The following is a 13,967-nucleotide window of genomic DNA, read 5'->3' on the forward strand; positions in this document are numbered from 1 at the left end:
GGGCTGGAGCTTAGGTGTTTATTCCTTTACAAATCATTACAAAACCAGGCCTGGGGCTGGCACCGCCCCCCTCACCCCTGTGTGCAATGGCCAACAGCTGGCCTCCAGGCGCCCCCAGCTCCACAGCCTCTTCCTGGAAGTCCTTCCCCTCTGGGCTCCGGAAGAACAGGGAGCAAACGCGCCCCGCCAGCACCCGCTTCATAAAGTGCCCGAGTGAGGAGCTAGCCCCAGCTGGGACGGCTCCTGGCTCCCCCAGCCACCCAGGCCCGGCCTGGGGGAGAGCGTGGGAAGCCCCTGGCATCTCCAAACAAAGGCCGCATGAGCCCCCGTGCGGCTGGGATCCCCCATTCGCAGCCCGAAGGCTCCTCTGACAGGTGGAGGCCTCTTCCCTGAGAGGGTAGGAAAGGAAGCCAAGCCACTGAGGGCCGGGACCACGGGGTGGGTCCCACTCTCTCCACAGTCCTCCCTCCCCGGGGGGAGTTCGCGCAAAAATACCCTAAGTTTTCCAGGAGGAGGTGGGGAAAGCCGCTCCTGCCCCCTGGCCCCAGCCCCCCAGTGAGGGACAGCAGCTGGGGGACCCTGTCTCCTGAGAACAGGGTAGCAGCAGGGGAGTGGGAGGGTCTCAGGTCCCATAGGAGAACCTGGATGGGGAGAGGTGCCCAGAGAGTGGGGGGGCTGGTCCAAGGCCACTCAGGGAAAGCGTGGCCTGGACCCCAGCCTCCCACCTCATGGGCCTCCCAATAACTTCCATAAACCCACGAATTTGCTGACCCAGCCTCCAGACAGCTGTTACCCCCATACGATCTCCCTTCCTGATGCTGAGAACTGAGGGGGCAACGGTACGTTCACAGCTCCTTGGGACAGGACCCCAACGTCCCAGAAGGGAGTGATTTGGGGCCCATTCCTGGGGCTCTGAACCAAGGCCTCATGGGAAAGGACAAGTCCTTAGCCTCAGACTGACTCAGAAAAACCCCTAGACCCTGATTGACTACGCTCAGACCCTGACTGGACAAGACAGATTCCCCTGACAGCCTGATAAATCACAAAGAATCCCAAATCCCTGATTGACCGAGATGCCCCGGGACCTCTGACTGCCGGAGGGTTCACCCTCATCAAGGCCCTGATTGGCCAGAAGACACTCCAGCAGCCTTGGCCGGTCAGCAGATGGCCCACGGTAGAGTGGCTGGGCCCAGACCCACTTCTCCTGAGCCCCTTGGGTGCCCCACAGACGGGTGGCCTAGGTCCAGGACGGGTGGGAGAAGGTGATGCCGTACAGCTGGGCCCAGGACGAGAAGACCCTCTTCTCCGTGATGAAGCGGTGGTGGTTCCCCTTGCGGCTGTGCTCATTCTGGATGTAGGTGACACATTCGTCGGGCCCCTTGGGCTCGTAGTAGTGGTAGGGCATGCGCTGCAGGCGGGGCCGCTGGCTGGGGCACAGCAGACAAGGGCATCAGGGCAGGCTGGGTCCCTCTCCTGCCAGGACTTCAGTAGGGCAGACCCCTGCCATCCCAGGCCTCAGTTTCCCTATCAGTGAGCATCTCCGTCCGCTGCCCTGATGCAGCCAACCTCTCCCTTTCTTCCGGGCGTGGCAGTGGTGGAAGCCGGGGGCTCTGGAGTCGTCTGGCCCACCCCTCACTGTTTGCAAGACCTTAGGCACCTCACATAACACCCCCCTCAGCTTTCCTCTTGGTGAAATGGGGAAATGGACAATCCCTGTCCCTTAGCTGGGAAGAATAAGCAAGATCGTAAGGTATGCACGTGTGGCGTGCGAGCAGCACGCGGTGCAGTACGCTGACAGCTGGCGGGCTTCTCATACAGTAATCACTACCGTTAAACACCAACTGGCTGAGCGTGGGGTGGGGGCCCAGGCGGCTCCAGGGAGCCCAGGTTCCGCAGCACAGCCCGAATGCTACACAGTGCGGCCAGTGCCTGGGTGCACTGGGTGGGCACTGGCCGGGAGGCTCACCTGCAGTAGTCAGGGGGGACCATGCCATAGACGTGCACGTGGTCACACAGCTCCACCGCAATCACCATGGTAAACCAGCCTGTGCTCAGCCACGAATGGGACTTTTCCCTGGGGACAGAGAGGGGTCACCATCAGGGACACAAAGGCAGGGGTGGGGAACAGGCAGGGTCCAACCACAAGGTTTCCCAGAAGCTCTTCCCACCCACCCACCCACCGGGGCCCTACCCCCACTTGTGCACCCTGGACCCCTGTCCAGCCCTGCTGTGGGAGCAGGCTCCTCTGAGGGAAAGGGCGGGAGCAGAGCATGCTGGGAATGAACCCCGGGAGGCTGACCGCAGTGGGCAGGCTGGGAGGGATCACGACCAGAGAGCATGCCAAAAGCAGCTGCGCCTGCACCAGGAACAAACTCCTAAGGGGAAAGTAATCAGAGAAGGTCTGCCAGAGCAGCCACAGCTCAGGATAAGCCACGGAAAGCAAGGCCTGGGGCTGTGCTTCCCCTGAAGAGGCCGCAAGCCACATGCGGTGACTGATCTCTTGATGTGTAGTGGACAGGTGTTGTGAGTGTGAGATACACAGTGATTTCTTGGAGAGTATAAAAAAAGAACTAGATATGTCACTGATAATTTTTTATATTGATTTTATGTTGAACTGAAAATATCTGGCATGTATTTGGGGGAAGGTGGTTCTTTGAAAAGATTTATTAAAAAATAAAACAAAAAAACACTGGCAGAGCGGGGGTACAGTGGTGCCTGCCTGTAATCCCAGTGACTCTGGAGGCTGAGGCAGGAAGATCACCAGTTCGAGGTCAGCCCCAGCAACTCAGCGAGACCCTAAGCAAGTTAGAGAGACCCTGTCTCAAAAAATAAAAAAGGTTAGGGATGTGACTCAGTGGTAAAGTGCCTCTGGGTCAACCCCCAGTACCATAAAAACAAAAAGAAAACTTCTAGTGAGACATTAAAAACATAATAAGAAAATTCCACAAACAACTCCATATATAAATTTGACAACTTAGATGAAATGGGCCAGTTCCTGAAAACCCACAAACTTCTCAAGATGAAATACACAATCTGCATAATTTGTAACTACCTAAAAAAAAAAAAAAAATCAAATGCAAAGTTAAAAACTTCTGGGACCCGGGGTGTAGCTCAGTGGTACAGCATGTGCTTGGCAGGCCTGAGGCCCTAGGTTTAACCCCAGCACCAGAAACCAAAAACAAAACAAAACTCCTCAAAAAGAATACTACAGACCCAGAGAGTTTCGCTGGCAAACCCTAATGTTTAAAAAGAAACAAAACCAATTTTTATACAGTTTCTTCTAGAAAACAGAAAGGGAACATTTCCTGGTTCACTTTTTGAGGCCAGCTTGACCCTGATACCCAAACCAGGCAAAGACAGTACCAAAAAACCTACAAGGGCTGGGTACATGTGATCTAGAGGTACAGTGCTTGCCCAGCATGTGCCAGGCCCTGGCTTTGATCCCCAGCACTGCAAAAATGAATCAATCAAACAAAGAACACAACAACAAACCCAACAAAAAAAAAACCCTGAAAAGCCTACAGACCAATCTCTCTCATGAACACAAACAAAAATCTCAACAAAATATTAGCAAATCACAACCAGAAATACATAAAAAGGAAAGTATACCACAACCAAGTGGGGTTTATTCCAGAAATGCAAGGCTGATTCAACAGCCATGCCCAGTGGCACACACCTGCGACCCCAGCGACTCAGGAGGCTGAGGCAGAAGAATCACAAGTTCAAAGCCAGCTTCAGTAAGTTACCGAGGCCCTAAGCAACTTAGCAAAACCTTGTCTCAAATTTAAACAAACAAGTAAACAAACAAAACAGAAAAAAGAGCTGGGGATGTGGCTCAATGGTTAAGCACTCCTGGGTTCAATCCCTGGTACAAAAAACAAAACAACAAAAAAACCCAAGCAATATTATTTACTTATTAATAGTCTTTAAACTATGTGATTATATCAATTGCTACCAAAAAATAAAATAAAATTTAATACCCAGTAATGGTAGAATATTCTCAGTAAACTAGTAAAAGAAATTCCCTGGGCCGGGGTTGTGGCTCAGGGGTAGAGCACTTGCCTGGCATGCGTGAGGCACTGGGTTGGATCCCTGGCACCTCATACAAATAAAAACAAAAGAATGGAAGACTGAATGCTTATTTTCCCTCTAACAAAAATCAAAGCAAGGAGTCCGCTCTTATCAATTTCAACACAATTAACATTGTATTGATAATCCTAACCAGTGCAATAAGGCAAGAAAAAAGAAATAAGAAGCCAGGCATGGTGGCACACACCTGTGATCCCAGGGGCTTGTGAGGCTGAGGCAGGAGGATCATGAGTTCAAAACTAGCCTCAGCAACTTGGCAAGGCATTAAGCAATTTAGCGAGATCCTATCTCTAAATAAAATATAAAAAGGGCTGGGGATGTGGCTCAGTGATTAAGTACTCTGTATCCAGTCCCTAATACCAAAAAAGAAAAGAAATAAGAGGATAAGAGACATAGATTGGAAATGAAAAAACAAAATTATTCTTAATTGCATACATGATTATCTGCATAGAAAAATCTTAAAGAATCTACAAAAATCTTCTAGAACCAAGCAACACAAAAATCAATCATATTGGGGCTGGGGTTGTGGCTCAGCAGTAGAGCGCTTGCCTAGCGTGTGTAAGGCCCTTGGTCTGATCCTTAGAACCAGATAAAAGTAAATAAATAAAGCAAAAAAGGAAAAAAAATAAACAAATAAATAAAGGTATTGTGTCCATCTATAACTAAAACAAATTAAAAAAAAATATCAATCAGAAGGCTAGGGTTGTAGCTCAGTGGTAGAGCACTTGCCTTGCATATGTGAGGCCCTGGGTTCAATCCTCAACACCACATAAAAATAAATAAATAAAGGTATTTAAAAAAACTGTGAGAAATTTTAAAAAATAAATTAATAAAAATAATTATAAATAAATATATTGTATCTATCTTTAAAAAAATCAATCATACTTCAGCTGAACACAGTGATATAACTTATAATCCCAGCAACTCAGGAGGCTGAGGCAGGAGGATTGAAAGTTTGCAGCCAGCCTTAGCAACTTTGCAAGACCCTGTCTCAAAAAACTGAAATAAAACAACACTAAAAAAGGACTGGTGGAGTAGCTCAGTGGTAGCGTACCCATGGGTTCAACCCCCAGTACTGCAAAAGGAAAATTTCAAAAGGGCTGGGGATGTAACTAGGTGGCACTTGAGTTTGTATGGGGACCTGGTCTATCCCTCCATGGCATGGGGGGAGAGATCAGTCATGTCTATATATTATCAATGAACAACTGGAAACAGATTTTTTTTTTTTGAAAAAAATACAATAGCTCCAAAAATGGTTAAATGTTTAGATATAAATCCAACAGAATATGCCCAGGAGCTATGTTTTACACACTGAGTGAAATGGAATAAAGTTAAATGTACCTTTCTTTTTCCCTTCAACGTGACTGCTGTGAGGTTTAAATTCCGCGTGTGGCTCACGTGATATCTACACTGAAGGGTGCTGATCTAAGTTTTCTGGGAGATTAACCAGAGAAGAGCATGCTGGGGAGGGTCACTGAGGATCAAGCACGTGGGAGGGCATGCGGGGAGTGGTCAGGCCGGCCCCTGGGCACGGTGCGGGTGCTCTCCTGGAAAGATCTAGAGGCAGCCACCGGAACGTGCTGGAGGTGACCACGTTGAGAACTGAGAGGTGATGGGGACTCTCCAAGGAGACCTGACCAGAGGGTGGCCAGAAGGGACCATGGCTTCAGAGCAGTGCGTGCAGGAGCCTGGGGCCTCTGGGAGGAGCATGCTGAGGAGCACAGGGCTGGCCAGAGGGGGCGGGTGGGAGGCTGGTACCTGTCCTTGCCCGTCTCACCCCGGAAGAGGTCGTCGAACTGCTGCATGCGGGCGGGAGAGACGGCGTAGGCCTCCATGGTGGGGAAGGCCAGGCCTGCCCGCTGGATGACGCGCACGAGGCTGCCCTGGGGCTTCTGCATCTTGCTCGGAGGGCCCCAGAAGATGAACACAGTTTCGGGGGTCCGGTTGACAAACTCCTGGGGCCTCCGCAGCACACGGAACACGCTGGAATGGGCCACCACGCGGAAGGTGGTCTTGTTGCCCACATCGGCCGAGTAGCCGGTGGTGGGCGCGTCGTTCATGCGGATGGTGCACTCCGCCCGCTCAATTTCGGGGCCCAGTTTGGTGCCCAGCAGGTGGCTGGAGCTGGTGACAATCACACACTGGTGGCACCGGGAGGGCAGTGTCTGGGGGGCAAGGAAAGTCAACAGTATCACAGCCACTCAGGGCTGGGCGCGGTGCCCTGCACAGGCCTCAGGAACCAGGAGTCACTGTGCCTGTTTCAAAAACAGGGAAACTGAAGCCATCCTCTCCACATCCAGCAAGTGTCTACACACGCGAGCTAACAGCCAAACTCTGGGGACAGAGCAATGAGCAGGACACAGGGCTCCTACCCTCCAGAGCTCAGTCAGGGGGGCGGACAGTGAACATAAAACATGCTAGGAACAAAGGAAAACGGGCAGGTGACCAGAAGCCACTGGATCAGAGCTGAGACCCCCAGGATGAGAAGCAGCCACCTGGGGAAGAGTATTCAAGGCCGGAGGAGCAGCAGGCAGGCAGGGGGCGGGCTGGGCAGAGCTAACAAGTGGGGACAACAGACCCTCTCTGTTGTCCTGGCCTAGAAGTGCAGGACCTGGATTTGAACGAGATCTATGTGACAGATCTACAGCCTCAGCTCCCAGAAAAGGACATCTCCACACCACCCACAAACAAGCCCTTGACTCCAAGATCCAGCACCTGCCCCATGGGCCTCCAAGGACGGTTTCCCAACTTCCCAGCGCTCATTTCCTGGCTTTCCCTATCCGGCTGGAAGCAGCTGCAAGACTCAGCCTCCACACACCACCCCACCCTGCTGTGCCACTGTCTCCCAGTTCCATCTTTTCCCTTCCTCTTTCAGGGGTCCTTAGGGTAGAAAAAGACTCAGTGAGGTGTTAATCTGTCTCTAAACACCTGCTAATGGGCTCTAGGGTGTGTCTAGTGCTAGGGTTTCCCCACCAGCATGCAAAGGAGAAAATTAAGGCAGCCAGTTAAAATTAAGAAAGAGAGGTACTGAAGGGTGAACCCCAGAAATACAAGGGTTTTTTTTGATACCAGGAATTGAACCCAGAGGCTTAACCTCTTAACCACATCCTCAGCCCTTTTTTGTATTTTGGTTAGAGACAAGGGCCCGCTGAGTCTTTAGGGCCTTGTGGAGCTGTTGAGATAGCTTTGAACTCATGATCCTCCTGCCTCAGCCTCCTGAGCCATTGGGACTGCAGGTGTGCACCACTGTGCCTGGCTACAAGTTGAACTTCATCACTACCCAGAAGTACACAGGAATGACTTGATTGGCAAACAAGCCAGGGACTCAGAAGTGACATCAAATCCTAACCACTAGACCACCAGGAGGGGCCGGGAATGACATTTGGCCTTTCTACACAGCTGCAGTTCAGCAGGGGTTGGGGAAAAACTTTGGCTCATCCCTTCCTAAGCTGTGTGGCCTAGGAAAAGCAACTTTACTTCTCTGAGCCTGGGTTAACCCCATCTCTTTTTCCCCAGACACCAGTGCTGGGGATTGAACCCAAAGGCACTCTAACACTAAGTACACGCCTAGCCTTTTTAGTTTTCATTCTGAGACAGGGTGTTTCTCAGTTGCTGAGGCTGGCTTCAATTTTGTGATCCTCCTGCCTCAGTCTCTCAGATGCTGGGATTACAGGCATTCGCCACTGCACCTAGAATCCTATCTCTTCAGGAGATGATAATGCTGACCTCACAGTTTGCCTGTGGAGCACTGAGGATCACAGGGCCTAGCACATAGCAGAATTTGATAAGGGACAGCCACCATCCTTGTCGTATTTGTGTGGCGCAGCACCCCTGCTGCCAAGCCCATGTGGACTCCCCAGTGGGACTCAGAATATGGTGGAATCTTACTACTAAAGGCCCTGGAGAGCAACTGAGGCCCAGAGAGGTGCTGATCCAAGGTCCCAAAGCAGCCAGGGTTAAAGTCACTGGAGGCCAGGGCCTCGGCTTCCAAGGCTCATCCTTTCCTTCAGGAGGGAAGAGAACAGGGGAAGATGGGGGGAAGACGTGGCAGAAGACGAGGGAGCAGTGCTGGTGGGCTGGGGGGATCAGCCACCAGGCAGCTCCCGGGGGCCGCTCTACCTTGTTGCCGAGAATAGGGATGTAGCCGTGGGTGAGGCTCCACTTTTTGAGGTTGATGGGCCGGCGCGTGCGGCCCCGCAAGGACCCGTAATGGAAGACCTCATTGGCACTGTTGGAGCTGTAGAGGATGAGGATGGTGATGAGGGCAAAGAGGATCAGGAACACCGCTGACCGCTGCTCCTGGAGAGGGGAAAGGCCGGTGAGGCCCAGGTGCCCCCCGGCTCAGTACCCGCCTCCTCGCTGCCCCCCTTATCCGACTCACTCTTGGTCACTGTTCCAGACCACCCTGGGCACTTCCTCCTCCAGCCCCGAGTCCCCCTCTGACAGCACAGACCATTCAAACCACAACTGCTCACTCAGACCAGGAGCTCTAAGGACTCAGTCTGGTCGGCCTTACACCCCTGATTCCAGGATGGAGCTCAAGCACAGGTTTGCTGGACTGGAAGTGGGTGTCAGGATTCCCTCCCCAGGCAGCTAAAAAGATGCCTAGGGACGGTGGCCATTCATGCAGGAGGGTCCAGCTTCCCCAAACAGTAACTCCCTAAGGTATGGAAACAGGCACGCCCCCACGCATCTGCATTCAGATGCAACCACCTGTGGGTTGCAAGTGTAGTGAGGCCTACACTGGCTGTATCTGTCCCAGCATGGACAGGATTTGTCCCCTTGTCACTATTCCCTACGTGATACAGCACGACAACTATTTACATAACGTGTGTGTATTGTAAGTAACCTAGAGATGAATAAAAAGTACATGGGAGTCAGGGGTGTGGCTCAGTGGTAGAGCACTTGCCTCGCGTGTGTGAGGCCCTGGGTTCGATCCTCAGCACCACATTATAAATAAATAAATAAATAAAGGTACTGTGTCCATTTACAACTAAAAATAAAATATTTTTTTTTTAAAAAGTATATGGGAGGGGGTGGGGATATGTCTCAGTGGTAGAGCACTTGCTTGGCATGTGCAAGGCCCTAGGTTCAATCCCCAGCCTTGCCAAAAAATAAAACATTAAGTCTACAGGAGGATGCATGTGTGTAGATTATATGCAAATACTAAAAATTTTATATAATGGAATTGAACAGCCTTGGATTTCAGTATCTCCAGGGGATTCGGGAATGAGTCTCCTAAGGAATACCAAGGGACAATGGAACTTCCTCTCACTTCTAAGCTCATCTGTTTTGCCTGCTCTAGGAAAATGGATCTGGGCCCTTTAAATAGTTTCCCTGGCCAGGCAGCAGTGTATTGTGTTTTGTCAGTAGAGGGCGCTGGAGAGACGCTACAGGAGGAGACGCTTTGGGGTTTGGTTCTGGTGGGCTTTCTGGGGAGCTCCTGCAGTGCCCACTGCTTCCCCAACACAGGCATCTTCTCCAACGCCCAGAGACTGCAGGGCTTGCAGCACGGGCAGGCACCTGTCTTCAGGACCTCAGCTTTGGCTCTTGCTGTGATCCGCACCCAACTGCCCCATCACCAGCAGCTTCCCCTCCGGGCAGTTCTGTATGGCCCCAATGGGCTGCAGCTGTGCCCTTTCCAGACAGGTCTGGGTCTCAGTCCTTGGGAGCCGGCACTCCTTATATCTGCTGCTCCTTGACTTTACATCCTGACAAACCATTACAAACTGAAAATATTGTAAGTGGAAAATGCAGGTGATACATTGTAACTACTCCACCAAACATCCTAGCTTAGCAACACAGTGTCCTATAGCGTGGATCTTGTGATCACAGGGTGACTAGGAACTGTGGCTCACTGTCATTGGCCAGCATCATGGGAAAGTAGTACTCTGAATATTGCCAGCTAGGAAAAAGACCAAAATTCAAAACTTGAAGTATGGGTTCTACTGAATGCATGTAGCTTTTGCAACATCAAAACTCAAAAATCCTTTCAAACCATTCTAAATCCCAGGCTGGGAACCATCTGTATTCCTTTAAGTTCCAAACCCCTGTTACTCCAGTGCCCTGTTATTATTCATAATTCTTTGCATTAAATGTCCTCTGTTCAAAGTACAGCATCTTCCTTCTGGGCTCAGACTAATCTGACCACCCACCCCACCCTGTCTCCAAACCTCACACTCTGCCAAGGCTGTAAGATCCAAGAAAAGGGGTGTGCAGGCCAGGCACATAGTAAGTGCTCAGAAACATGAATGAATGAACGAGGAGGAGTCCTGACACATTGTGTCATCTGTGACTATGAACACTGTTCTCCCCATCACCCTGCCTCCTGCCCAGCACTCTGGTCACCTCATGCCAGTCCTTCACCACAGATAGACCAATCAAGCCTGGCAAGACAAGGGAACCCAGGCCTAGAATCAGGCAGGAGTTTGCCCAAAGCCACACAGCAGATCGATGTCTGAAGCAGGGCTCTGCACCCTGGTCTCCCAAGCATCAGCCACTCCTCAGCAGGGAAGAGTCATGGTGGAGGGCCAGAGACAAGTCTAAAGAAGCCCATTCCATAGAGGACAGTGAGAAGCTCAAATGGGGATAAGACATGAAGGGGCCTGGACTTGGGGTGGAGCTCAGTGGTAGAGCCCTTGCCTAGCATGTGTGAGGACCTGGGTTCCATCCTCAGCATGGCGGTGGGAGGGGGGGATGGATTATGAATGATGGGGACTTACTTTGTTGCTACTCATCTCTTTCCGGCGTCTGCTGAGGGGTAGGGGCCAGCGTCCTGCAGGTGGCCCAGGGGGCAGGGATGTGGGGTCACACCTGCAAGCCACCAGAAAGGGTTATGGCTTGGGCACCCTCCCTGGGTCCAGCTGGTCAAGGCCTCCCTCCTCCACCTCCTCAGCTCTCCTACTTGCTCAGAACTTAAGCTCAGGGCACTGTCCACTTCACAGATGAAGACGCAGAGGCCCAGTCAGGGAAGGAATCTGCCCACATCATACAGCCAGGAGGCGGCAAAGCCCTGCCTCTCTCCCTGCCCACTCTCTTCCCTGGGCAACGACTGCCCCCCACCCCCGGAAATACTACACTCCCTGTAGTCCCCCAAATTCCTCTCCTTGTGTCCCTTCCAGGTTGCCCCTGTCTAGAACACCCTCCCTCCTGCACCTTCTTCCATACATCCTCCAAGCCTGTGGTGGACCGGGAACTTCCCTGGGTCCCGGTCGCCCCCAGGTAGAGCGCTAGCTCCCTGGTGGCACACCCCACGCAGGTCCTCGCTGACATTCTCCCTGTGCAGGACTGCCCAATGAATCCACTTATTAGCAAGTAAGATTCTGGGGTTGAGGGTGCAGAACGGAGCCCGCGAGGTTTGGTCCTGGCTCTGCAGGCCGCCCGGGCTCACACTCCCAACCCCATCACCAAATGGCTGCATCAAGCTGTAGACAGCCTCCCTTCCTGCCTCAGCTAAGGAGCACCAGTCCAGCTGTGTCCTCACCCCAACCCTGCCTTCCGCCTCCCCAGGACGCAGCCCTTCTCCAGACTTGAATTTCCCCACCTGTAAACAGGCAGCAAGCACTTGCGTCCAGTCCAGCCCGCCTCCAACAGATACAGGCCAGAGGCAGAAAGGGAGGGTGTGCGAGGGAAAGTGGGGCCCCAGGGGGCTGCCCAGCTCCGTCCACTCCTCCAGGGTCTCCTGCTCCTGCCACTGTCTCCGCCCCCTGACCTAGCTGCCGTTTACTCCTGCACTGTCACCAGGAATAGCTGGAGAACCTCAGGCCAGAGCTATACACACCTCGCTCCTGATTGGTCAAGCTCGGACCCCGCCCACCACAAATCCCCGCCCCCTTGCTGGCGCCCTCCCTTCCCTCACCAGGCCTCAGGTTTCTCCAGGGCCGGCCCCTCACGGCCAGCCTGGGAGACCCCGGACTCCCATCTGTGCCCGCGGTACAGATCGGGAAACTGAGGCTCGTCTCCAAGGATGAGCGGCTTATCCTCGCACACAGACTGGGGGGCAAAGGAGGGGAATCCAGAGTCCCAGGGTGGCCCCATCAGCCCTGTCGCCTCGGGTACTCAAGGGGCTCACAGGTGCAGCCGCCCTTGGTCCACCCCCATCTGGGGTGGGGTGCTAGACCCCCATCTTACACCCTTTCCTGCGGTAGCCTAGTGCACTCCAGGCCTCAGCCCACCTCGCACTTCCCCACCTTTGCCTTAGCAGTGCCCTCAGCCAGGACCACGGTCCCCTGGTCAGCCCCGTCACAATCCTGTTCTGAGAAGGCCATGGTCAGTACAGTGCGTCGGGTGCCAATGAGAATCTGGTTTCCACCACTTACTGGCTGGGGGGCCTCGAGCAAGCCATGTGACCTCTCTGAGCCTCAGTTTCCTCATCTGTGAAATGGGAATAATAACAGTAGGTAACTCTTAGGGTTGTCGCAAGATGCAAGCAGGTGTGACAAGGGGCACACAGAGCTTGACAGTGCTCCATCAATGCAAGCAGCAGTTAGTTTTGGGGTTCTCAATGTCCACGGCCTGCCTTTCCACAAGTTTGCCAGCAAAACACCCTCCCCTCTGACCCCAACCCACGACTTGGCACGTATCTCGGAGCCTCGCTAAGCATCGCCCACCCACAGAATGCTCCTGGCAACAGGGCAGGGCCGAAACCATGATTCCCCACTTCACAGATGGGGAGACTGAGGCTTCCAGGGGCAGAGTCCTCGCAGGCCCCAGAGCTGGCGTAGAGTCTCATTTACAGCTTGTTTTCGGGGCGAGCCTGAGGGGTGTCCCCGAAGGACCCCTGAGGCTGCAAGCGGCCAGGGGCCGCCGCGTGCGTCCAGCACCCGGCTCGGCACCAGGGAGCAGGCCAGACCGGAGAGGCTCGCTCGGGTGGGGGCGAGGGCCGAGGGCCGAGCCCCGAGCTGGGGTGGGCGCCACGCCCTGCCCTCGGCGCGGGGGGCTCTGCTCGCGGGGTCGGGGCCCCAGTGAGCAGCGTGGAGGCAGCCCCGGGAGGGGGAGGGGAGGCCCCGGTTGCGCGGCGCCGGGTCCCGAGGGCTCAGCCCCGCGCCCGCCCGCCCGCCCGCGCCCCGGGGTCGGCGCCCGGCCCGGCCAGCAGGGCAGAGCGGCCGGCGCGGGAGCCGGCAGCCCGCAGCGCCCTCGGGCGCGCGCCCTGGGGTCTCCGGGCGCCGACAGCCGGGTGCGGGTCTAGGGCGCCCCGCGGCCGCCCAGCGCCCCCCTCGCGGCGCCCCGCTCCGCCCCCGCGGCGCCTGCTCACCTCCGCCCGGGAGCGCCCGCCCCCGCGGCCCCCGAGCCCCTCACATGGCGCCGGGAGCCGAGAGCCGGGGTCCGCGATGCTCCGGCCGCCCAGGCCCCGCCGCAGCCCCCGCCCGCCCGGTCCTAGCGCCGCCGCGCGCCGCCCGGGCCCAGGCCTGGGAGTGGGCGGAGCCTCGGGCCGCGAGTGGCTCCGCCCCACGGCGGCGCCGGAGGGGAAGGGTGAGAGGGGGCAGACCCGGGTCTGCGGCCGCGTGAGCGCCTCAGTCGCGCCCGTAGTGACCAGGGCACTAACAAACACTTTCCGGAGCCCTGTAGTGTAAACCGGGAGCACTTCTCTCCTAACCAGCACCAGCACCTCGGACGGGGAAACTGAGTCCCGGAGCACACTGGGCATAGACTCGAGTTTCTCCCTGGGCTCTGCCACCTCGGGCCTCCAGCTCCCTTCCCTGAGATTTGAATCCAGTAGCACTCAGCGAACTCGGGGTGCACGCTGGAATTCAACTGCTGCAGTCTATTAGCGTTGCAGCATTGATACATTTTCCCTCTGTCCTTGCCTCCCGAAAACAAGGAGAATAAGGATAAAATGTTACTTCTTATAGTTGCTTGGGTATTCATTACATCAGGTT

General features: G+C 54.5%; 1 protein-coding gene across 6 annotated transcripts; it reads right to left on the reverse strand.

Moving 5' to 3' along the window:
* Positions 1–4: 4 nt before the first annotated feature.
* St6galnac6 (ST6 N-acetylgalactosaminide alpha-2,6-sialyltransferase 6) lies at positions 5–13,750 on the reverse strand. Of its 6 annotated transcripts, XM_078048306.1 has the most exons (7): positions 13,343–13,481; positions 12,408–12,462; positions 10,812–10,902; positions 8,209–8,388; positions 5,848–6,254; positions 1,967–2,074; positions 1,103–1,427 (listed from the first exon to the last, which is right to left on the reverse strand). In XM_078048306.1, exons 2-7 carry the CDS (start codon positions 12,431–12,433, stop codon positions 1,238–1,240), a joined length of 1,002 nt encoding a protein of 333 aa, XP_077904432.1. In that variant the 5' UTR covers positions 12,434–12,462; positions 13,343–13,481; the 3' UTR covers positions 1,103–1,237. The 6 variants fall into 6 exon arrangements, with proteins under 6 accessions (XP_077904431.1, XP_013212226.2, XP_021579250.2 ...); XM_078048305.1 differs by lacking the exon at positions 12,408–12,462 and having other exon boundaries at positions 5–1,423; positions 13,343–13,480; XM_013356772.4 differs by lacking the exon at positions 13,343–13,481 and having other exon boundaries at positions 5–1,423; positions 12,279–12,417.
* Positions 13,751–13,967: the final 217 nt, after the last annotated feature.

Source organism: Ictidomys tridecemlineatus, chromosome 4 (assembly GCF_052094955.1).
Source record: "Ictidomys tridecemlineatus isolate mIctTri1 chromosome 4, mIctTri1.hap1, whole genome shotgun sequence".
In the NCBI taxonomy this organism is placed as follows: domain Eukaryota; kingdom Metazoa; phylum Chordata; class Mammalia; order Rodentia; family Sciuridae; genus Ictidomys; species Ictidomys tridecemlineatus.

What these genes read in the sequence shown, in the direction of transcription:
- St6galnac6 (XM_078048302.1), bottom strand. Translation starts at nt 13,735, where the DNA reads ATGCCCAGTGTGCTCCGGGACTCAGTTTCCCCGTCCGAGGTGCTGGTG. An exon ending in GCGGGCGCTCCCGGGCGGAG is followed by an intron (nt 8,389 to 13,342) that starts GTGAGCAGGCGC and finishes TCCCCTCTCCAG; the next exon opens with GAGCAGCGGTCAGCGGTGTT. An exon ending in GGTGAGACGGGCAAGGACAG is followed by an intron (nt 2,075 to 5,847) that starts GTACCAGCCTCC and finishes CTCTGTCCCCAG; the next exon opens with GGAAAAGTCCCATTCGTGGC.